This window comes from Podarcis erhardii, assembly GCF_964252035.2.
Source record: "Podarcis erhardii genome assembly, chromosome: 14".
In the NCBI taxonomy this organism is placed as follows: domain Eukaryota; kingdom Metazoa; phylum Chordata; class Lepidosauria; order Squamata; family Lacertidae; genus Podarcis; species Podarcis erhardii.
In genome coordinates, this window is record NC_138503.1 from 2,373,429 (window position 1) to 2,398,948 (window position 25,520).

The 25,520-nt window shown below is 43.2% G+C and overlaps 1 protein-coding gene across 2 annotated transcripts in view; it reads right to left on the bottom strand.

Annotated features, from left to right (window-relative positions):
* THSD4 (thrombospondin type 1 domain containing 4) overlaps positions 1-25,520 on the bottom strand; it is a 449,507-nt gene that overhangs the window by 368,752 nt on the left and 55,235 nt on the right. For both annotated transcript variants that reach the window (XR_014150837.1, XM_081838819.1), the window contains exon 4: positions 790-1,237. Coding sequence is in view for 1 of the 2 variants with exons in the window: in XM_081838819.1 (XP_081694945.1) it covers positions 790-1,237 (448 nt within the window). In the remaining variant the exon portion in view is untranslated. The remainder of the gene's footprint in view (positions 1-789; positions 1,238-25,520) is intronic.

Consider the following 25,520-nt stretch of genomic DNA (forward strand, 5'->3'; position numbering starts at 1 on the left):
CAGCGGGGGGCCTCAAAACATTACAGCTAATAAATTAAATTACTGCCCAATTGTATGAACTGGGAGGTCATGTACTATATGGAGAAACACTATAGATTTCCCAGCATCAAAAGCTTGCTCATTTTCCTAGCTTTCTGATTTGGCTTTTGGGAAGTTCCTCTAGGGCCGGCTTCACCATCCTGATGCCCTCCAAAAGTCCTGAACTACAGCTCCCATCAGCCACAGGGAGCAGAGCCAAGCTGCCTAGGGCTGATGGGAGTTGTGGTCCAAAACATCTGGAGTGTGTCAGGCTGGCAAAGTCTGATCAATTGTATTGGTGGGGCAGAAACCAGAAGAATCTAGGAAGAGCCCTGCTGGATGAGGCCAATGGCCCATCGAGTCCAGCATCCCACTCTCACTCTCAAGAAGGATCTTGACTGGCTGGGAGAGATGCCTTGGTCTCCAGGGCTGCCCTGCTGTGCGGAACAAGCCCTTCTTGAGATGACCATGTTGTAAGATCCGGACTCTCTCCATCCAAATTCAGGCGAATAAATCATATTTCCTAAAGCTTCAACAGCCCCTGCCATGTCTTGATTCTCAAAGGCACACAGTCCCTGGGTGAGTGCCTGGACCTCCCTGGAATCTTGCTGCAGCTCAGCAGAGAGCGGGGGTGGCACCCAACTTTTGTAATGAAATTATGTGGGTGGTTCTCACCCAGCCAAGCAATTACTACATTCTTTCAGTAGCTCTTAACAGTCCAATGAATCCCGCAAAGATCCTAAAAGCAAAAGCAAAGGGAGCACCACTTACATTTGTGTTGCAGAGTTTGTGCTGCTTATAGGCTCCAGTGCACACGATGGCCGAGGTCCTCTGAGTGGGAGTCTGGCTTTGAACTGCCCTGTGAGCAACAGGAACATGAGAGACCAGCTCTGTGCCATGGAACAAACTCTGAGATGCTGGAAAGGCTTGCAAGTGGGGCCCAGCCTGGGGGTAAACAGAGTCACTTGAAACCTGAGTCCTGGGTGGGGGCCTGGAGTCCTCTTGGTATAAGTTTCCATGGCGAGGCAAAGGGTTAAAAGGGTGAGCAAAAGGGCTCTGAACCGCTGCGGCCCATTGCTGGCTGGCTGCATTCCGGGTTGACTGCCGCTGCCTGCGTGGCTTGTTGGGCTCCTGCCCCGTGTCAGTCTGCAGAGGTAGGATATAGGGCACTTTTCCATAGCCATACTTCCCAGGTCCAATGGGGCTTTTATTTCTGCCTCTGAAGACAAGAGGGGCAGGGTGTGAACAAGAACAGGTTAGCTCAGCAACAATTGAAAACAAGCATGAATTTATCGATAGTTTCAAGGAGAAGTCCAGGTTAAGGGGATGTCCTAGCATCCTAGCAGGATGTCCTGAGGTTGCCAGCCCTGCTCACTCCCCCCAGGTCATTGGCTCAACTCAAAGTGGTGCACCACAGAGGTTTCTGGAAGTCCCATCATCCCCAACTGCTGCACATGTGGGCTGTGTCCGATGGAAACTGTAGTCTGGCAACATCTGGAGGGTACCATTTTAGCTGCCCCCAGCTTTGCTGGTGGAAGCAGCTGCCTATGGGAAGCCATCCACCATCTGGCCTTGTTCAAGGTGCTTGTGAGTAACTCTGTGTTGGGTATTCCAGGGTACTGTGGGGATCAAAATGGCTGGTAGCTTCCCACTGCAAGGAATCAGGTAGGTGGCCAGAAGATTTGCAGAAGAAGGGGGTTTTAGCCTAGGCTCTTGGGTCCAGCACCTGCCCCAGGAGAGCGAATGTTGCCATCTCTCCAGAGTCATGGCAAGAAGCATTCATAACGTTGATCCCAAACAAGGGAACGGGTTTGACATCAATCAAAAACTATAGACCTATATCACTCTTGTACAATGATTATAAACACTTTGCAGATGTGGTGGCAAACAGCTTAAAGAAAATATTGAAAGACCAATAAATGAAGACCAAGCCAGGTCTCTACTGGGTAAACAAATGAGCAACAACGTGAGAATGGTGATCGATATTCTAGACTATTTAGAGATGAGACCCGGCAAGCAAGCAGCATTGATGTTTTTAGATGCTGAAAAAGCATTTGACATTGTTTTATGGAAATTTATGGAAAGAACTATAGAATCAATGGTGTTAGGGGAAATATTCAGAAGGGGAATAAGGCAATTTATAAGAACCAAAAAGCTAAATTGATTATAAATAATGAATTATCAGAGAGCTTCAAAATAAGGAAATGAACCAGACAAGGTTGCCCACTCTCTCCATTATTGTTTACCACGGTTCTGGAATCACTGGTGACAATAAGAATGGACTCAGAAATAAAAGGAATTACACTAGGAAATAAATCCTTTAAGTTAAAAGCCTTTGGGAACGTTCTTATTATAACAACAGAAAATCCATTAGAAAGCGTACCAAAAACTCTGGAAAGAATGTATGAATTCGGTCAGATGTCAGGATTTAAATTGAACAAAAGCAAAACGAAATTGTTGGTAAAAAAATATGTGGGACCAAGAAAAGCAGGAATTACAAACAAAGTCTGGTTTGATGCTAACGGAAAAAACAGAATACCTAGGAATTTGGGTTTCAGCAAAAAACATCAATTTATTTAATGATAACTATAATAAGATATGGAAAGAGATTAAAAAGATTTGGAAGTTTGGAACAGATTAAACTTGTCACTTTGGGGGAGAATTTCAACAATTAAGATGAATGTGCTTCCAAAAATGTTGTTTACATTTCAGATGATACCAAATTGGGGGGGGGGACGACTGGGTGCTTTAGGAATTGGCAGAAGCAGTTAGGAACAGAACAATTGGCTGGAACAGATTAAACCTGTCACTTTGGGGGAGAATCTCAACAAAACCCACTAAGTTTTGTTGCAGAAATAGGTGAAAGCCACATTTCCTTTGTCAGAAAAGCATCTGAAAACAAAGGTGCGTCTTTAATTCTCTAAAGGAGCACAAATCCTAGCCTGGAACCCCCTGGAATCTTGCTACCGCTTGGCTGAGAGTGGCGCCTGGCTTTCGTAATAGTATGCTACAGGATGAACAAAACATATTTATTTTTAAATACCTGGCAAACATTTATTTTATATATTAATGATGATAGCAATTTCCAATTGCCTCCTGTGAAATATGCTACGAGTCATTTATCAGCTTTAAGTGAGTTGATCATAACGCCTTGAGGACAATATCCTGATAATTATATATAAAACAATTTTTTAAAATGTTAACTACATCACAGCACTAATAGTAATTTTTTTCCCAGAGAATGTGGCTGAAACAACCCACTTTATATTTCGTGTGTGTGTTTTCATTTTCATTCAGTTCATTCTCTTAGCTTTTTCTTGTGCCTTTGTGTTATTTTATGTGCATGTTCTTGCTTAAATGAATAAAAAGATTTTTTTTTAAAGTTTTTAAAAACAGTACATCAACTCAGGCAAATTTTAAAGTGGGGCATTAGCTTTGAAGCAATCATTAGAAGGCAAGCTTCTGTTTAACATATCACATGTTTAAAGAGGAGAATGTCATGACATTCAACATCTCCTGAGGCTTTCAGGTTTACTGGACTTATCTGAAGTGGAGGACTATCTCGCTGATAAAATGCAAGGCTGCTGATATCTTTCCTCTAAGAACCACTTTTGTCCTGCAGTTTAGTTTATTTATTTTCCAATGCTCAGAGGAGGTGTAACCAGCTGGAAGCAATGAGAACCACCATGATCACCAGAAACCAGATTAAGGCCACGTTCACACCATACATTTAAAGCAACAGGATACATTTTTTTTAAACTGTCAAAGCTTCCCTCAAAGAATTCTGGGACCTGTAGTTTGTTAAGGGTGCTGTGAGTTGTTAGGAGACACTTCCCTCTCCCATTCCCTCAAAGAGCCACAAGGCCAAGAATCATAAAATCACAGCTGCAGAATTGGGAAGACCCAACTAGCCCAACCCGTGACGAGGATCTGATTGGCCACTCTGGAACCACTCTGGAAATAGGGGCAATGAATGGGGGTCACTTTTGGCAATGGGATGTTTCCCATTAGCCACCTCCCCTAGCTCAGATTCCAAACTTTCATTTCTCTTTTTTAAAAGTCTCTATATAAAGCAACAATTATGGTGCTGGAGGAGACTCTTGAGAGTCCCATGGACTGCAAGAAGATCAAACCGATCCATTCTTAAGGAAATCAGCCCTGAGTGCTCACTGGAAGGACGGATCCTGAAGCTGAGGCTCCAATACTTCATGAGAAGAAGAAGACTTCCTGGAAAAGACCCTGATGAGAAGAGAAGACTTCCTGGAAAAGACCCTGATGTTGGGAAAGATGGAGGGCACAAGGAGAAGGGGATGACAGAGGACAAGATGGTTGGACAGTGTTCTCGAAGCTACCAGCATGAGTTTGACCAAACTGCAGGAGGCAGTGGAAGACAGGAGTGCCTGGCGTGCTCTGATCCAGGGGGTCACGAAGAGTCGGACACGACTGAACGACTAAACAGCAACAACCAATATAAAGCAACCCAAGACATTTTGCTATCTAAGATGAAAGAATAGATCCCTAGCCACCTGAAAGGGACCAAGCAGGCAACTGCATCTTTCTTCAACACCGGTGACAGAGCCACATCTTTTACAGCACCAGAGGGCAGCTCTGTCCTCCAGCTCCACATACACCCAGCCTTCGCTTCCTCATTCAGCCTCTTCTCCAACCTGCTGCCCGCCAGAAGTTTTGAATTACAGCTCCCATCAGCCCTAGTCAGAACAGCCCATCACAATAAGGTCAGAAGCTCATGCTCTTTCTTTTTAACTCAGACCTTATTTCATGTTGGGAAAGATTCTAAGTGGGTTGTTTTAGTTTTTAAAATATTTGCACATTTCCCTGCCCGTCCTCATGCAAATGCAGTCCGTTATCTCCTTATTGCTGGTGGGATTGTAATCCATCACCACGCCTAGTAAATTAGGTTCACAGGTGGGAGATACTTGTTGGTCCAGATCTGTCACTTCCCCCAGCCAACAGAGATGGCCTAGCAAAACAACATGCAAAGACCACGACTGGATGTCCCAGGAGCATGCTAACCTGCGCTCCAAAGGCTTGGGGATAGCTGCCTGAAGCCTTCCGAGCACAGCGCAAGTTCCTGCTGCACTCCAGAGGCTTCAGGTTCCTTTTGCTGAAACCGGGAGAGTCTTGCTCCGAAGGCTTCAGGCGGCTATCCCTGAAGCCTGGAGAGCGAGAGGGGTCGGTGCGCACCGACCCCTCTCGCTCTCCAGGCTTCGCGTTGCTGTTGCTGAAGCCAAGGAGCCTGCATTCACTCCATAGGACGCACACACATTTCCCCTTAATTTTTGGAGGGGAGAAAGTGTGTCCTATAGAGCGAAAAATACGATAATGGTGATCCAGGAACACCAGAGCTTGACACCTGCCCTGCATCCTGCTTCCTGAACCTGCAGGCCCAAATGACTACTGGCCACCACTTTCAGTCCAATGAAATTTCTTTCAGTTCAGAACCAATGTGGTGTAGTGGTTAGAGTGTCAGCCTAGGACCTGCATTCAAATCACCACTTGGCCATGAAGCTCCCTGGGTGACCTTGGGCCAGTCACTGGCTCTCAACCTAACCTACTTCACAGGGTTGCTGTGAGGATTAAATGAGGTTGGGAAGAACCTGGAGATCCTTGGAGGGAAAGGTGGGATATAGATGCAATAAATAAACAAAAAAACCTGATACATAGTTCAGTAGCAGAAAGGAATCCTTGATGATGTGAAATGTGGAAGAAGCAAATATCTCAGTGGAAGAAAAGGCTCAGCAGCCATCTATATAACTCAGGTGAGCATCACTGCCTCCCTGTCAGTGAAAAAGTTAGTTAGTAAGTAAGTAAGTAAGTAAGTAAAGGCATATCCTGTTCAAAGTAATGGTAATTATGTAAAGGTTTGGAAATAAATCAAAAAAGATTTGCACATTTGAAGTAGAATGCAATTGTCATTGTTGGGTAAAATTTCAGTTATAAAAATAAATATACTCCCAAAGAAAGCCTACTTTGCTGCCTCCATTGCATCCTCATTATGTCATTTTCAACTCTGGCCCCGGCCTGGTGGAACGCTCTGCCTCATGAGACCAGGGCCCTGCAGGATCTGATTTCTTTCCGCAGGGCCTGTAAGACAGAGTTGTTCTGCCTGGCCTTTGGCTTGGAGCCAATTTGATTCCCTCCCTCCCTCTCTCCCCCCCCCCTTTTCTTTTTCTTTTCCTTCTCCTCCTGCGATGAGGCTACATTTTAATATTTTAATGTTCCATTATTTTAATGTTGTATTTTATTTTTGTTTTTAAGTTTGTAATCATTTTTATTATTGCTTGTAAGCCGCTCTGAGCCCGGCCTTGGCTGGGGAGGGCGGGGTATAAATAAAAAATTATTATTATTATTATTATTATTATTATTATTATTATTATTATTATCTGGCAGAGCTTTTCCAGGCCTTTTACAGGCTGGCCCAAAGGAGGTGGGAGAACCAAGAGTAGCTCGCTGTGACTCATTTGCAAGGCATTTTGAGGATAAGATCACTTGCATCCACCAAGACCTTGACTCTGCTGTTATAGCAGATGAATCTCATGGGGTGTCCAGAGCACAGTCTAGTCCTGTTGTGCTGGATGAGTTTCAGTTGGTAAGGCTCAAGGATGTGGCCAAGGTGCTTGGATCAGTCAGAGCGACCACTTGCACTCTAGACCCTTGCCCCTCTTGGCTGATAAAAACCAGCAGGGAGGGAACAGCTGGCTGGGTCAGGGAGGTGATCAATGCCTCTTTACAAGAGGGGGTAGTCCCCACCCGTTTGAAGGAGGCAGTGCTAAAACCACTCCTTAAGAAACCTTGCCTGGATTCAGAAAAACTAACTACTGGCCAGTTGCTAATCTCCCTTTCCTGGGCAAGGTTCTGGAGCGGGTGGTTGCAGACCAGATCCACACACTTTTGGAAGAAACTGATTTTCTGAATCCATTTCAATTGGGGTTTGGCCTGGTTTTGTCACAGAAACTGCTTTGGTCGCCCTGTATGATGACTTCTATCGAGAGACAGACAAGGGAAACATGTCCATGTTAATTCTTCTTGACCTCTCAGCAGCTTTCAGTACCATCGACCATGGTATCTGGAGCGACTCTCTGAACTGGGGGGGGGGGCACCACTTTGCAGTGGTTCCAGTCCTACTTGGATGGTCGTTCCCAGAGGGTGTTACTTGGGGAGTGCTTTTCAGCCCTGTTGAACCTTCAAGGTGGGGTTCTGCAGGGCTCAATCCTATCCCCAATGTTGTTTAACATCTCCATGAAACCGCTGGGTGGGGTTATCCGGAGGTTTGGAGTACGTTGTCAGCAGTACGCTGATGACACTCAGCTCTATTTCTCCTTGACATCTGCAGGTGAGGCAGTGGAAGTGCTGGACCAGTCTTGGTAGTGGACTGGATGAGAGCCAAGAAACAGAAGCCCAATCCAGATAAGACTGAGGCTCTGTTGGTGGGGGGTTCCCTAGACCAGATGGGTGGGAGGTCGCCTGCTCTTGATGGGGTTACGTTTCCTCTGAAGGAGCAGATTCATAGCCTGGGGGTCCTCCTGGATCCTTTGCTGTCGCTCAAGGCTCAGGTGGCCTCAGTGGCCCAGAGTGCCTTCCATCAGCTTTGGCTGGTGGCCCATCTACATCCCTATCTGGACAGGGAGAGCCTAACTACTGTTCTCTACACTCTGGTAACCTCAAGGTTAGATTACTGCAGTCAATTCTGTTTCCAGGGCAGCTGTCTACTAACTCCATCTGGTAAGCAAGTTGAGACCCTATTTGCCCATGGACTGCATCGCCAGAGTGGTGCATGCTCTGATTATCTCCCACTTGGACTACTGCAATGCGCTCTACATTGGGCTACCTTTGAAGGTGACCCGGAAACTACAACTAATCCAGAAGGCGGCAGCTAGACTGGTGACTGGGAGTGGCCGCCAAGACCACATAACACTGGTCTTAAAAGACCTACATTGGCTCCCAGTACGTTTCCGAGCACAATTCAAAGTGTTGGTGCTGACCTTTAAAGCCCTAAACGGCCTCGGTCCAGTATATCTGAAGGAGCGTCTCCACCCCCATCGTTCTACCCGGACACTGAGGTCCAGCACCAAGGGCCTTCTGGCAGTTCCCCCACTGCAAGAAGCCAAGTTACAGGGAACCAGGCAGAGGGCCTTCTCGGTGGTGGTGCCCTCCCTGTGGAACACCCTCCCACCAGATGTCAAAGAGAACAACAACTACCAGACTTTTAGAAGACATCTGAAGGCATTCCTGTTTAGGGAAGCTTTTAAGGTTTGATGTATTACAGTATTTTAATATTTTTTTGGAAGCCACCCGGCTGGGGAAGCCCAGTCAGATGGGCGGGGTATAAATAAATAATAATAATTATTATTATTATTACAACAATCCTGTGAGGTAGGTTAGGCTGAGAGACTATGATTGGCCACCTAGTGGACTTCATGGCTGAGTGAGGATTCGAACCCTGGTTTCCCAACAACACTTTAACTCCTAGAGCACGCTGTAACTTTTAAACGCCACTCCATAGCCTTCAAAATGACCTGTGAAATACAATGAAATACAAAAAAAGAACAAAAACTCACATCAGTCAATAAGAATTATTATTGTTAATATTAGACTTATTAGGAGGGGGAGCCAGCAACAGAAGGATTCTGACTGGAAGATGCTATTGATCTAGAAGATCCTGCCTTATGGCAAAATATGGCAGTAGACCACCAATTAATCCCTTTTCAATTAAGTGGGCATTTGTAGCACTACAAACCAAATTTAAAATGGCTTAGAATAAAACACTACATTTGAGATCAGACAGTTAAAATGACAGCACATTCTTCCTTCCTAGAACAGAAAGATTTCCAGGGCAAGACAAGACTGCCTTAGTTAAGCACGAAGGACGAGGGGCAGTAGCAGACCTGGTGGCTGGTGGTGTTACACCTATAGCATTTCTATACCAGTTTTACTATCTTGGCATCCCACAAAGAAGCCAGGCAAGTACCGGCTGTTTGCAAACACAACATCAAAATAAGAGTATCCATTGATTTTTCTCACGCCAGGTAATCCCAGCGTTCTTTCACAATCAAAGTATAAATGGTAGAGATACATTTGAAACAAATTGGATGCTACTCAATCAGTTTGCATTCAACCCTCCCATCTTATTTCAAGATCTTTTAAAATAAGAAAACAACATGTTAGTGCCTCAAAAAACAATTTTTAAAGCTGCTCCAAGGATGGAGTGAGGCGTTTCCCTGATCACACTGGCATTATGCAATCAGTGCTATGTACAACAGGAATCTTGGCGATCCAGTTCTCTTCTGACTTAAATCTGGGTGAGAAACATACCACTTACACAGAGTGGAGGGTCCCAAGCTAACCAGAATTCTGTTAAGAAATCCCTTGTCTAACATTTTTGAGAGACTGAGTTTTGAAATGTAAGGCAATTTTTCCTCTGCCAGAAGATTTTAATGTTCCAATAAAGAATTGATTTGCTTAGCATACTTTCCCTTTTTTATGAGCGGTAGCCTCCTCAAATTTTAGTAGTTTTTTCCCTCTACAGTAGAAACTCCTAAAGGTCAAAAGAAAAGAAAAGTTCAATCACATGGTTTGTGCCCAGCTTCCTTGATTCGAGGTTTGTTGAAAAAACTCCCATGTGTGCATGTCCCAACCCTTGGATCCACTGCTATGTGGTAGTTGTGGTAGCACCACAACTGTGAGACTCCCTTCCCGTGGAAGCTTGGCTGGTCCAATCTTGTTTAACTTTTCTGAGACATGTCAGGGTCTTGGTATCACACCCAGCTGATTCTCTGAGGCTTTATGCTGCTGCATTTATGTTTGAGATGTCTTTCTGGGCTTTTAATATAGCTAAATTTTTTTAAAAATGGTTACTTTAGTGCCTCATCCCTGCATACCTGAAGGAGCATCTCCACCCCCATAGTTCAGCTCCGGGGTCCAGCTCCGAGGGCCTTCTGGCGGTTCCCTCCCTGCGAGAAGTGAGGTTACAGGGAACCAGGTTACAGGGAACCAGGGCTTTCTCGGTAGTGGCGCCCTCCCTGTGGAACTCCCTCCTGTCAGATGTCAAGGAAATAAACAACTATCTGGCTTTTAGAAGACATCTGAAGGCAGCCGTGTATGAGGAAGTTTTTAATGTTTAATGTTTTATTGTGTTTTTAATATTCTGTTGTGAGCCACCTAGAGTGGCCAGGGCAATCCAGTCAGATAGGTGGCATCTAAATATGAGGATGTTTTCATCAAACAAGCCATCTTAGTGAGGGGTCCAAGTTCACAATTAAGAATGAAAAACAGAGAAAATTGTTCTCAAAAGGTGCCAGCTAAGAATATTTATCACAGCTCAATGTGTCATGGTTCCTTTTCATGAGGAATCCCAACCTTTTAAATTCCAGAGAATAGCTGAAGCCAGCTTGCACAAATACTGCTTTGTGTTTCACACCAAGAGGTGTCACACTTTCATGGTCCCAGATGGGGAGCAGCATTTGTGAAAGCTGCTTCAGCAATTCTTCAGAACCTGAATTTGGGCTCAACCACCACTTTTGCTTGACCCATATTTTGATGGTTAGTATGTACCAGTATGCTGGTCCAAGAGCTTTTCTTGTTGTTCTGGGACTATGCAATCTTACCCCCTGAATCAGAGAGAGAGAGATTCACTTGCAATAATTCAATAAAAGCCACATTGTCACAATACCAAATTACAATACAATTTAAAAAGCCGATTATTCAAATACCAAATTAAACCATTTTAGGTGACTTCCCATGTGCTGGATTTCAGGGTGCTAAATTCTTATTTCTTCCTGCTTCCATAATCTTGATTCATCCAATTACAACAGTTCTGATCTTGCTTCTTTGTTTAACAGCCACTGATTTCTTGACTTCCGTTCATGATTGCATATTTAATTAATTTTATTTCTCCAAGAGGAGTTTGTATCCTATAAATTTCCTGTGTGATGTTTTGTTTCTTCATTCTTTGTGTGGTAATCCAGTCAAACACAGCATCTCTGCTGCATCAATAGGCTGCATCAATAGGACTATAGCATCTAGATCAAGGGAAGTAATAGTGCCACTGTATTCTGCTCTGGTCAGACCTCACCTGGAGTACTGTGTCCAGTTCTGGGCACCACAGTTCAAGAAGGACACTGACAAACTGGAACGTGTCCAGAGGAGGGCAACCAAGAAGATTCCACCTAAACATTAGGAAGAACTTCCTGACAGTAAGAGCTGTTTGACAGTGGAATTTGCTGCCAAGGAGTGTGGTGGAGTCTCCTTCTTTGGAGGTCTTTAAGCAGAGGCTTGACAACCATATGTCAGGAGTGCTCTGATGGTGTTTCCTGCTTGGCAGGGGGTTGGACTCGACGGCCCTTGTGGTCTCTTCCAACTCTATGATTCTATGATTCTATGATTCCTCTTTTTCGCTTTCTCTCTGCTCTGCTCTCAAGGGCTATAATTTCAGCTGCATCATTCACCGTCTTTGTTTGTCAAAGACCACAAGGAAGACTGGCATCCTGCCATAGCCCCAGGCAGGTCTTCAACTTATCTTTCTCATCCAACACTCAGTCGCTAATGATCTGGCGTCCTGCCAGAGCTATGGTAGATCTTCAAAGACCATAGTCCTAACTGCGATTCAGTGGAAGATCGGTGCTTTAAATCATATCAACATTCTCACACAGTTCTGTTTTCATAAAAATCCATAATTATTATCTTGTTCTTGTTAATTTCCTCTTGCCTTGTGTCAATCCATTAGCACTTGAGGTGGTTGCCGAACCGTTAAAGCAGCAAACATGGTATATATAAAGAAAGGGTAAAGGCTCTCCCCCCCCCCAACATACCACACTTTGTTACGAAGAAAATCTTCTCTCCAGTACAAAATGTTGCTGCTCAGTGGCTAATTTATCATTTATCAGTTTATCTTGTTCCATTAGTCCAGCACACACCTGTAAATTAGATCCGATTCATCCTGATAAACAAAAGAACCTCTGCCCATAATGGCTACGTTGGAGGGGTACTGATAAGCAAAGTGCTTTGCACTCAGTGCCTCCTGCCTCTTGGAGCGAGAGCCGGGTATCAGGGCCGGCGGGAGGGAGCTTGCAAGGATCATTACACTCAAATCATCCTTGTTTATGCTCCACAAACGATCTCTGCTAATGTGGGAGCTGCCTCCATTATGTCAGAAAGCATCAGAAGCCATCCCCTGAATCAGATCTAATCAGATCTTAACAGATGTACAGAAAATCCAAAGAGAGATTTAGCTCAGCCAAGCTTCAATTCAGCAGGTAAGAAACTGTCCCCTCAAAAACTATTAGAGCCCTGGTGGGAAGCTGGTTAACAACCAGATGAGTGATTAATAGCAAACAAACAGACAACCCACTCAGCAATCTTTGGAAAAGGCCCTGCTTATTTCTTCTTATTTTAGTTATTAATGCATTTTCTTCCTGGTTTAGAAGCAATGATAAAAGTTCCAATCCAGCTGCTGAAAGCTTGGCTAGCAGGGCCAGCTGAAACATTTCTGCAGTGTGGTACTCTGGAGCCTCCTGCGTCTCCCCATCATAGCCACTGATGGCTTCTAAAGGATCCTAGAACAATTGGAGATCTCAATAAATTTAATCCCCACATTCCCCTTCCCTCATTCATCTCCACTGCCTCCAGCAGACTCAAAAAAACCACCTTTTATTGCCTTGATCAGTGTCTCTCCCTCCCAGATTTCCAGCAGAGTTCAAGCGTCTCATACTTTACTGCTCATCATTCTTTTTTTACAAGATGCTGCCTTCTGTAATTTCAGACGTTTCCTTCTTTTAAAATATCGAATCACGATTCAAAACATGCATCACAACGAAAAGAGTATTACAATTGATTCAAGACTTTGGTCGGGTGGCGGGATTTAAACTAAATAAACAGAAAACTAAAGTGCTGGGAAAAAACCTGACAGACACAGAGTCAGAATGGATTCAGAGGGAAACAGAATTAACTATGGTAAAAAAAGTAAAGTACCTAGGGCTAAACATAACAGCAAAAAATCTGAGTCTATTTAAGGATAATTATGAAAAATGTTGGTCTGAAATTAAGAGAGACTTGGACAGTTGGACAAAATTGAAGCTTTCTTTGTTAGGCCGAATTGCTGCTATTAAGATGAATGTATTGCCAAAGATGTTGTTTTTGTTTCAAACATTGCAAATTGTGGACAAGACGGAGTGCTTCCGGAAGTGGCAGAGAGATATTTCTAAATTTGTCTGGCAGGGCAAAAAGCCCAGAATTAAGTTTAAGATATTAACTGATGCGAAAGAAAGAGGGGGCTTTGCCCTGCCAGACTTAAAGCTGTACTACGAAGCCGCAGCTTTCTGCTGGCTAAAAGACTGGCTACTTCTCGAAGACACTGATGTATTGGATCTGGAAGGTTTTAACAATGCTTTTGGCTGGCATGCATACTTATGGTATGACAAAGTTAAGATCAATAAGGCCTTTAAGAACCATATTGTCAGGAAAGCAGTATTTAACGTCTGGACAAAATACAAAGACTTATTGGAAAACAAAACTCCGAGGTGGCTTTCTCCTCTGGAAGCCAAGGCCCGAAAAAGACCCAACATGGAGGCCAAATGGCCAAAATATTGGGAAATATTAGAAAAAGATGGAGACAATTGGAAATTGCAGAGTTTGGAGAAAATGAAGGATAAAGTGCGAGACTGGTTACATTACGCTCAGATTAAAGAAGTTTTCAAAAATGACAAAAAGTTAGGGTTCCAGGTGGAGAAATCGAAGTTGGAAACAGAATTGTTAGAACCAAAGACTAAGGTATTATCAAGAATGTATAACTTGCTGTTAAAATGGAACACACAAGACGAAATGGTTAAATCGGCTATGATAAAGTGGGCACAGGACATTGGGCATAACATTATGTTGGAGGACTGGGAAAGGTTGTGGACCACTGGGCTGAACTTCACTGCATGTAATGCTTTGAAGGAAAATGTAATGAAAATGATATACAGATGGTACATGACCCCAGTTAAACTTGCCAAAATATACCATTTGTCTGATAACAAATGCTGGAAATGTAAAGAAAATGAAGGAACATTCTTTCACCTCTGGTGGACTTGCCCTAAAGTGAAGGCCTTCTGGGAAATGATATATAATGAGTTGAAAAAGGTATTTAAGTATACCTTCACTAAGAAACCAGAGGCCTTCCTCCTGGGTATTGTCGGCCAGAAGGTGTTAAAGAAGGACCGAACATTTTTCATGTATGCAACAATGGCAGCAAGGATACTTATCGCTAAGAACTGGAAAACTCAAGATCTACCCACACTGGAAGAGTGGCAGATGCAGCTGATGGACTATATGCAATTGGCGGAGATGACTGGCAGAATCCGAGACCTGGGAGAAGAAAGGATTGAAGAAGATTGGAAGAAATTTAAGATTTATTTACAAAAATATTGTAATTTGGTTGAATGTTAAGAAGGATGCTTGATCATAAATAATTGGCCACCACTAAATTAGACTGGAATTTGATGATAAGTGAGATTAAGGAAAATATAAACCTTTTGGAGAATTGTTAGATTATATTTAAATGAGTGGATATAAGATTGTAAACAAGATGATAATTTGCTTGAAAAAAAACTTTCCAACGATGTAAGTGGGAGCATGAGACGTGAGGAAGTCCAAAGAAGTTATGAAATTTTGTTATGATATAACTAATGTTGTTTATTATCTGTGCATTTCTTTTATAAAAAAAAACCTTAATAAATATTTATTTAAAAAAAAAAAACATGCATCACAATGAATAAAACTCCAAGACACTGCAGATTAGTTTTTGTTTTTTGTATTTTTAAGACTCTTGGTTGGAGTTGAGTTTAAGGTTCTCCATTACCTCAACCCAAGGGACGAATTTAGACTTTGCATTTCAAGTAGCATTTAAAATGGTTCAGTGTGTGTGTGTGTGTGTGTGTGTGTGTGAACAACACGGGCACTGGGCTTATGTTCACTAGTTTGATGCACATCATATGAACCTATTGACACTATCAAGATCAACTGCACAATCAGATTCTCAGGTCCCATGGGCCTTAAAAGGTTAAAAGGAGCACCTTGAATTGAGCCCAAAAGTAGAGCTCATTAAAAAAAAAAGTCCCATTTTAAAAAAATCAAAGACAGGGTTCAGTTCAAAAAACAAGTAAATGCTTCAGTAAAACAAGAGGATGCACATCGGCATAACGTCTTCTGTCATGGTGTCCCGTTGTGCCAGAAGCAGTTTAGTCCAGCTGGCCACATGACCCGGAAAGCTGTCTGTGGACAAACGCCGGCTCCCTCGGCCTGAAAGCAGAGGTGAGTGCCACATTCCATAGTCAAATTCAATTGGACTTAACCATCAAGGGGTCCTTTACCTTCACCTTTACCTGTGCTAAATGATACGCAAAGGTGCAAATGCAAATTTAGGTGAGGCTATCTCATATACTCAAGTTGGCCAGTGAAACCAGGGTTCAATCCCCACTCTGCCATGAAGCTGAATGGGTGGCCCTGGGCCAGTCACTGCCTTTCTGCCTAACCTACCTCACAGGGTAGTTGTGGGGAATGAATGAGGAGGGGGAGAACCATGTAAGCCACTTTGAGTTCCTTGGTGGGATATAAATGCAAAGAAGAAAGAGAGGAGGAGGAGGAGGAGGAGGAGAACTGTAGGGGCAACAGGACACTTTTACACATATGGTGGGACTGTGATGTGGTAAAGTGGTTGCGGTCTTGGGTATCTAACATATGAGATATCATTTCCCAGCAACTATTACCTGATTCCTTGGTAGTGCTGTCACTTACTGAAACCACCCCCCTCCATGCACCATAAACATTTGGAGGTTGCTCAGAGCTGGGGAACCACAGAGGTGACCCTCTAAATAACACTGGTGGTCAAGGGTGTGGGAAGTTGCCCTTTCTGAACATCCAACATGCCACTACAGAATCATAACAGGCACAGCCAAACTGGATAAATTTGTCAAAATTTGGTTTCCCCTTGTAAGCTTTATTAATAAGGTCCAATGCAAATTATGGTTGTCTCCAGCAAAACACACCTCCAAATGGAGTGCCTACTTCATGGAAGGGCTGAAAAAGTCCAGTTCTTACTGTATTATAGCTGGCATTGTTTCTTTTTACAATCTTTGTTTGCAATCACAGATCCTATGTTTCTTGTTATACCATTTTTGTTTCTGGTTGGTTTTTTTTTAAAGTTTCTTTTTTAAAAAAAGAGAGAGAAATGAGTTCTATAAACTAAGCAGAAACAGAATTAAATAGAGATGCAGGTAATCTGGTAGCCTCTCTGCCTGCTTAGTCTGCTGTTCAGGTGCTGAGCAGAGATAAGCCACTTCAAGGCCCCTCCTGATTTCTCTTCTTAGGGTCCTTTATCTTTCAGCTGGACGCAACCCACCTAGCCGGCAAACAGAGGAACATCCTCTGTGAAAAAGGGCCACATGGTCATCCGACCCGGCCCTTGGCCAGTGTGAGGTGGCAGCTGCTGGAGAGAGCAGCCTCAGGCGCCACAAGACCCGCCCTGCACCCACCCCAAGCCAGCCTGCGGCCTCGGATGCAGGAGAGGACATTGTCCCATCTCCAGTTTCTAAATTGTTTCATTTTATTGAAATCAAGCCTAAAACAAAATCATCAAATAAAGCAGCTATGAAATATTGAAGCAGACACAAAGAGGTCAGAGACATCAGTAATATATTCCAGACATTTGGTATAATAGAAACTATAACTATAACTATAACTATAAAAATAAAAACTTATTAATAAATAGAAACTTATTTTCTAGGGGGGGTGAGCTGCATTTCCAACAAACCTTAGTTTGTGAAGCCCTACAAATATTCCTATTTTATTGTATTGTATTGGGGGGGGTGTGATCTGTTATGTTCCACATTATTAACGTAAACAATAAAATCAAACCAAACAGAAAGAAACTTGTCCCTACTTTTTTGACCTCTAGAGATTCTCAGTTTACATGTCTATTTTCCTAGTAAGGCTGCTTCCCATATCTTCGCATAACAGTAGGGAATATCCATAGCTGTCAACTTTTCCCTTTTCTTGCGAGGAATCCTATTCAGAATAAGGGAATTTCCGTTTAAAAAAGGAAAACATTGACAGCTATGGGGAATATCTGCTCCAGCTAGATCCCTCCAAAATCTGGCTATCATGACTCTGACCGCAATGTACATATCAATAATCAACTCCTTACAGCCTTATCATTTATCATTCTCATCAAACACTCTCTTCCAGTGCTGAAGAAACTACAAATTTCTCCTGTCCTCTTTTAAAGCCTCCCAAGTTGGTGACCATCCCTGCCTGCTGTGTGCCAAGAAGTCCTTTCTTTTATCTGCCCTGAAGACTCATTTTCTGTATGTGGAAAGGGAAGGTGCCATCTTGTTCCTCTGGCAGCAAAATGTCCTGGGCCAGCCCTGACATGACTCAACCCCTGAGTTGGCTGGTATCCTTCTCCATTTTTTGTTTTTTCCTCAGCATTCTCTAAAAATAAATCCACTGTCCGTTGCTCGGCCATTGCTCTAGTCTAGTTGATACTTGGAGGGTTACTTTAATCGGGGGCGGGTTTGGGGCTGTCCAAGTGCTGTGCACCCACTGTGTGCTGAGCTGAGGGGGTGCCATCTCAAAGCCCTGTAGGCAAGTTGCCGGGCTTTGGGAAGGTGGCATGTGGCTCTGACTGGATTCCAGAGTCCTCCTTCGCTTTCCCAGCTTTGAGAAGGAGGGGGGAGGCTCCACGACCCTGCCAGAGCCTTCACGCCTCCTTCCCAAAGCCAGGTGCCTCCTCCCCCATCTTTGGGAAGTCAACCTGAGGGTTGGGGGGACCCAAATTTTGGCCTCACACAGGGCGCCACAGCACCCAAGTGCTGTTTTAATGAAATCTGGCAAACAGCTGGTGCTTGAAGGGTGATGCTGGAAGAGTGCAAAGCCATCTTCTCACACAGGGAAAAAAGAGCGTGATCTGAACAGCCAGGTGAATTTTTTGCCTCATCTGAAGCAAAGCTGGCCATATATCACCTTTCGGTACGGTAGCATATCACTGCCACCAGGTGTACAGATTAACATTCCAACAGTTCCCATTTCACTGTGATGCTCTTAAAGCAAATGAAGTGTTTAAGGTTCAAATGCAACCCATTCTAAACAGACAGCCAACAAGGGGAACACCTCTGGCAAACTGAAAGGAAGAATTTTAAAAACATGTATTTAACATTGCACTGCTACAATTTCATTGCTTATTTTGCTATCTAAATGCCCATGCATAATGTCTTACCTGAAGCTCAATCCAAATGAGACTGAGGCACTGTTAGTGGGAGGTGGCCCACTCTTGAGGGGGTGGCACCCTCTGAAGGAGCAGGTATGCAGCTTGGGGGTAATTTTGGATTAATCTTTCTCTTTTTTAAAAAAGTGCTTTTATTGAGTTTTGTGACAACACATAAACACTCAAATGTAAACAAAAACAAAAGAAAAACAAACTAAAAAGAAAACACACACAAAAAGAAATTACAAACATATAACCATAAATCCAAAAGTTCTTACAAACGAACTTATGTTGTCTTCTTTTCTACTCCCAATTCTTATTCTGTTCTTATAGACTTCCTTCCTTCTCAATGCAGTTCTGATTTTCCTTTATTGGTAAACTGCTTCCTTCTCTTTTCATCATTGCTATCTTTTTCCATATAATATGCCTGTAACCCTTATTTTGTTTTGCAAAAAATTACTCAAAGCAAGTCCAGGTTTTTATTTGAGGACACTGTTTTTTAAGATACGCTTTATACATTCCCCACTCTTTTTGGGATTTTAACTTGGACTGTCCCCTAACTGTGTCATTTTCACCAGTTCGAGATAATTGAATAGTTTATCCTGCCACTCTTTTTTAGTTGGTATTATATCACTTTTCCAAATTTTGGCAATTAATATTTTTTGCTACCGTGGTTGCATATAAGAATATTTTCTTATTTTCATTTATGATATCTGATTCTAGTATGCCCAATAAAAAGGCTTCTGGTCTCTTTACAAAATTGTGTTTAAATATTGGATTCATCTGTCTCTTGAGGCTCAGGGGGTCTGGGTGGTGCAGAGTGGCACCTGGTCTGGGCAGAAACAACCTTTTGTTTTCTACACTCCCCACTGAATTTGGCAAAATGTCCCTCCCTCATTTGGCTGCCTGCAAACAGGATGCAGAATTTCACAGCAACATGTTCACTCGGCACTACCTGCTTGTTTTCACTAAATTGGAATTTGGGTTTTAGTTGCCTAGAAACACATTTTTATGCCCTCACAACAGACAGATTGAGAGAGAGAGAGAGCGCAGTGCCTGGCCTCTGTTACAAGCTGCAACCAGGAGAAATTTCTTGAGATGTTATGGCATGGAGAAAGTAGATAAAGAAAAGTTCTTCTTTCTCTCCCATAATGCTAGAATTCATGGAAATCCAGTGAAGCTGAATGTTGGAAGACTTGGGACAAATAAAAGAAAGCTCTTCTTCATGCAGCGCATAGCTAAACTACGGCCCACCCTCCCCCAGGAGGCAGCGATGGCCACCAACCTGGATGGCTTTAAATACGACTGGACAGATTCATGGAGGAAAGGGCTATCAATGGCTATTCACCATAATGGGCAGCCCTGCTTCTGAATGCCAGGTCCTGGAAACCACAGGAGGGGAGAGGGCTCTTGTGCTTGGGTCCTGCTTACCGACTTCCAGGCATCTATCTGGTTGGCCACTGTGAGGACAGGGTGCTGGTCTAGATGGGTCACTGGCCTGATCCAGAAGGCTTTTCTTGTGTTCTCATGGATAAAGCAGCTAAACACGGTTTTTTCCTCCTCTACTGGCACCAAGAGATGGGAAACTTCACTGTAGCAATGTGAGAGGTTGATGGTTTCTTTGTACAAATGCTTCCTCTGACCATTTCCTCCCCTCCCCTTTCCACATTTAAAAATAGCTTTGAGAAACTATCACACCCGCTGCTGCCCCATTAATATTTCGACAAAATTGCGGGCAAGGTCAGTGTTTTTGATTACTGAGGGGGTGGGGCGTAATTCCTTTCAACTCACACTGTTTGTTTAAGGCTAGGCTACCCACCCACCTCTTTACCCTCTCATAAATCTAATTGACAATTACATTTTCCCCTTCAGCAAAAGAAAGCGTTTAAAGGGTTTGATTCAGACCAGAGCCCACACCAACCTCCATCAGTGGAAAAAAAGACTTGGAGTTCCCATAATTAACCAAAAGCCAATGTACGAGCATCAATGGTTTCTTGCTAAGCAAAGGCCAACAGGAGGTGAAGCTTTTCTTGATGATACCCATTCCAATTCAGGATCTTCCCAAAAATTGCATTTCCAGACTCAGAGATACAATTCGTGGTGGGCTCAGCTCAAGTCCTCAAGTCAATATGACTGCGAGACAAGCATTACAACTCCAGAAGTTCTTCATTAGCTCAGATTTTAATCTAACCCAGAAAGGAATTTGTGGGGAGGCCTCCCACACTGCCAACCTGCCTCGAAATCCCCTTTTAGAAACACACTCCTCTTTCTTGATGCTCTGTCAGTGGTGAAAATGTGGGAGGGTTCTCTTCCTCCATCCCTTGCTATGAGCCATGAAGCTCACTGGGTGACTTTGGGTCAGTTCTCAGTTTAAGCTACCTCACAGGGCTGTTACGACAATTGCATGGGAGGGGGGAACCACATCAACCTTGGGTCCCCTGAAATACTCAGACTGAAAATTTCCCTGATCAAGCCGAGGAGAAACAGGCAAAATCTGTATGGCTTAACAAATTTTCCTCTCAGAATAAACACTTATAAATGAATTTTGATACCTTCTTTGAACGAAGAATGGTTATGGGGGCTTTAGCTCATCAACATCCAGAGAGGACCCTGTCAGCTACCCCTGGTATAGATGAATATCAACAGCCACACAACTTCAACTGGCACTGAAATTACATCAAAGCAAGCACAAAGAAAACTTCCCTGGGCAGAATATTCCACAGAATGTGAGGTACCACCAAGAAGGCCCATGTTCACAGGAGTCACCCACTGTACTTTTGAAGATGGAGGCACCTGAAAACCACCCTCTTAATCTACAGACAGACATGTGTGGACTGTGGAGATCATCTTTATCTACAAATAGAGACAGTGGAGGTTTGTGGGGTTGTCAATGGGACCAATAAGGCAGAAGGCAGAGAGCCCAACAGTAGGTGGAGCCAGAGCAAACAACTCTAATCCATTATAAAGCAGAGCCAGCTAATCGTGTCTTTCCCTGCTCAGTTCTACAAAGGTAGCACAGAAGGCTGCATTATACAGACCATGGGCCCATCTAGCTCAGTCTTGTCTATATGGCTTCGCAGCAACTCTCCAGGTTTTTAGGCAGGTCTCTCTCCCGACCCCACCTGGAGGTGCTGGAGTTTGAACCTGGGACCTTCTGCCTGCAAGGCTGATGCTCTAACCCTGAGCCATGGCCCATCCAACATGGCCCCCTCAGCCCCAGTGGACCAGCCCCTCCCTCATGCCAAGTGGTGAAGGGCTTTGGAAATCAGAAGCAGCACTCACAGAGCTCCTGGCCTGAGGCTCCCTCAGAGCCCATCACTCGATTGCATTTGTTAGTCTGTTTCCTGGTGAACTGCCTAGCAGCAGCTTGAAGACATTTCCACTTGTCTCCAAGTTGTACAAATGTTTTATTTTGCATCTTTGAAGGATTTCCACAGCTCTCCAAGGTTGTTTGGTTTGGAGTCTGTCCCATTTCATCTTGAACTACGTTCTCCAGAATGAGTTAATCTCAGTCACAAATCTTTATCCCAACCTTACTGTTTCATAGATGTCTGACATTAGTCGGCGAGGGGCTGGGTATCCCAAAAGCTTTCCATCAGTACAAAGCATTATTGTATTGGAATCACTTCAGATCTTTAAGCATTCCCCATTGCCAACTCATTCTGCAGGCTTTGCCATTCGTCTTTCTATCCAGCTACAGACGATGACCGTTCCCTTGCATTCTACATTTGACCTCTGGAGCCCATGCAAAAATTTAGAAAACAGATTAGGCTTATCACACTCAGCCACTTCATTTAAAATTTTATCTTCCATTCCCCCATAGATCTGCATATTGATGTATATTTAAAACAGGGAATTATCAGCAAATGTCAGGAAGATGTGTCCATTTTGCGTGCACACACCTTTTCCTAGACTGTCAGACTCATAGTGTTGTAACCTGCTGAAGAGCAGGTAATAAGTTTATCAGTAAAGTAAATCATCATCAACGATGACAACAGCAACAACTAGTACAGTGGTACCTCGGGTTAAGAACTTAATTCGTTCTGGAGGTCCGTTCTTAATCTTTTATTATTATTCAAACCTTTATTAGGCATTATGCAAATAAAACCATAAAAGAGAAAATAACATATAAAAACCTTGAAATGTATATAAAAAGGCAGCAGATGGTTACATACATATATATATATATACATATAAAATCAAGATGGCGCCGAGGTAAGACGCTCTTATCGGAGCTCAAAGAGATCTTTTAACTAAATGCTGCCGGCTCTCCTCTCCCCTTTGGATTCTATTTCTTTTTACTATTTCGCTGTGCTTTTGAACATCTCATCTTATCTTATCCTCCTCGGTGCCGGGACTTAATGAAGCTAAAGAATTTTTTAGCGAAGGCTCTCAGACATCCCTTCCTGGGCATTAAGGCACTCCCTCCCAGTTTTTTCGTTGACTCCTCGTGACAAACTTATTCCAAGGATCCTAAAGGACTTCTAATGGGCTTTTAACCCTAAAAACTTTTAACCCTTTTAACCCTAAAAACTACAAATTCATAAAACCACAAACTTCTCCCACCCCCTCTAACTTCGTGGACCCCCAAACATCTCAGTCGTTCTAACAAACTGAGAAGAAAGGGGGGGGTACTTCAAAGGAGTGCTATAACTAGACCCAGTTTTAAACTCTTCGCAGTAACCCAGCCAGGACTGAGTGAGAATTGAACGAAACTGCGACCTGAGAACCTTAGCACTTTATCACTCTACTCAGAAGTCTGATCTCATTGACTTAAGAAGAATCTAGTAATGAGAAGAGCCAAAAGACTCAGGTGTCTTGATACAGAAACTGACACAGAGCCCTCTGGTTTCAAACAGAGTAATCTAGATAATTACCTGCTACCTCAAAAACAGCACGTATCTCCTCCCAAAACCTTCCTCAACTCTTTACATGGAAAGATAATTGAAGAGATATCCCTAGGAATAAATGAGGACAACGCTACTACTCCCATAACCGAGGCACAAGCACTAATTGATAGAAAGGTGGAACTGCTGGAGGAATGCTGCCTATTGACTGCTCAAACAGTTCAAAAAATCTTTGAACAATTACAAAACATCACCAAGAAGCTGGATAACCTAGATGAAAGGAGGCAACTCACTCCCTTTTTGCCACCCTTAACAAGCCCTGGAGATAAACAGAACAAATACAAATCTATACCTCCAAACCAGCCAAAAACCAGAGGAAGCCCCCCTCACTCAATCAACCTGATACTGAGGCCATGTGAGATTGTTCTCCACATTTTTCCATATAGAGGACCGCTACCTTACTGGGGGTCACCTTTCTGGGCCAGACATCATCTAAATCAGCTCCTTGGCCTTGAGGGCGGAAGCATTGACTTAAAAGCAGTCAAGAGGCTTACTAACGATGGATATTCCAAAAAAGTACTACTAAGATTTGGTAGTCATAGAATTCCAACCAAAATCTTAAGAGAAAAGGCTCATTTAGCCCGGAAAGGAATTTTTCCGCGTCGACACTTTGAAGATATATCACCCAGACCATTGATTCCATCTAAAAGACAGAACAAGATGAACAAGGCCATTCCACCAGAAGCCGACATCCGCCCTACCCCCGTGGAAGAATCCAGTAGATGGGAGAAACCGCAGCCAGTTACCCGGGAAATCAAGCAAGAAAAATCCAAGCTCCCAAACCATGCGACTGTAGCATCAAATAACAACCTCGCCCTTGACACAATAGACTGGACAGTCTCAGAAGAAGAAGATCTGCTGAGTAACTTTACCAAGCTACTAGATAAGGAACAAATAAACATACTCAGTAAATTGACGAAACTACAGGCCAGATTGACCGAAATTCACCAACAAGGTCAACAAAATGCAGTAGAAATAATACACAATCAAACTTTACACTTACCACCCTTTTCCCCAAAATGCATAGTCAAAAAGAGAGCTACTAATGGAACTTTCAAATGTATAGATGCAGAGCTTCAAATCCAGCCGCCTCTAGAATATGAAATGGCAAGGAAAAATTCCAGTAATGAGACCACAAATTCCTGGCTGAGATATCAAATACTAGCTCCAAACGAAATAGGTACCCCTTATTCAAGTACTACAAAGGACTCTAACATTGCCGAACAAAAGATGACCTCCAATAGACCTGACACACTGAGCCCAACAACAAACGAGGCCAAAGAAATGGAAGTAGTGACTGAAAATAGTCCTACTGTCCATAATAGTCCACTAATCACAGAAATCTCTCAGGAACAAGGAACAGTTAAGGAAGAAAACCAAGAAAGGGAGGAAATTTTAATTTCCCGCACCTTAAAAAAGAATCTAAAAGATTTGCCATTATGCTCCCCATCGAAAGTAGCGACAAATGGCTGTATCTGCACAAGACAAAATCCCCCGCTGGACTCAATGACAGAACTAGAATGACTAAATGCTGTCAACCAGCCACCAACTCCAAAACGGATCCTACGCTTGCTGTCCTGGAATATCGCAGGGTGGGGAAACAAAGACGGAGACCCAGACCTAATGAACTTTTTTAAAGATTTTGAACTAATACTTCTACAAGAAACATGGTCAACTAGAGATATTAAAATTAATGGATTCACCTCCTACACGAAACCCGCATTGAAAACTAACACGAAGGGCCGGCCGAAAGCAGGGTTCTGTTGTATGCTCAAAGACAACTTAGGGTTTGAAATCAAGCAACTAGAAAAATGCTCACCACTTGCACAAGCTCTAATTTTAACCCAAAAAAAAGATTCTTTATTACTTCTAAATGTCTATATCCCCCCAACCAAAAACAACAGCAACAGTGAAAATTGGTCACAACTAACCTTTTATATAGAAAATTTGACCGATAAATACCCAAATGCCTCACTGATAATAGCAGGTGATTTTAATGCCAGAGTGGGAACCAACAACGAACAACTATGTAGCAAACTAAATTGGAATACTGATAATGATATCGCACATGCCCTGAAAATAGGACGACTCTCCAGAGACAGGGTTGTAAACAACGAAGGTTTACGCCTACTTGAATTATGTAACTACTTCAATTTGCAGATTGTGAACGGTTCAACAAAAGGCGATAGAAGCGGGGAGTTTACATACTTCTCCCCCCGAGGATGCAGTGTCATCGACTATATTCTTGTCCCTTATAATATTATAAATTCGATCATGGACCTCAAAATTGGAACGCGCACTGAAAGCGACCATCAGCCATTATCGCTGTCTATTAACTT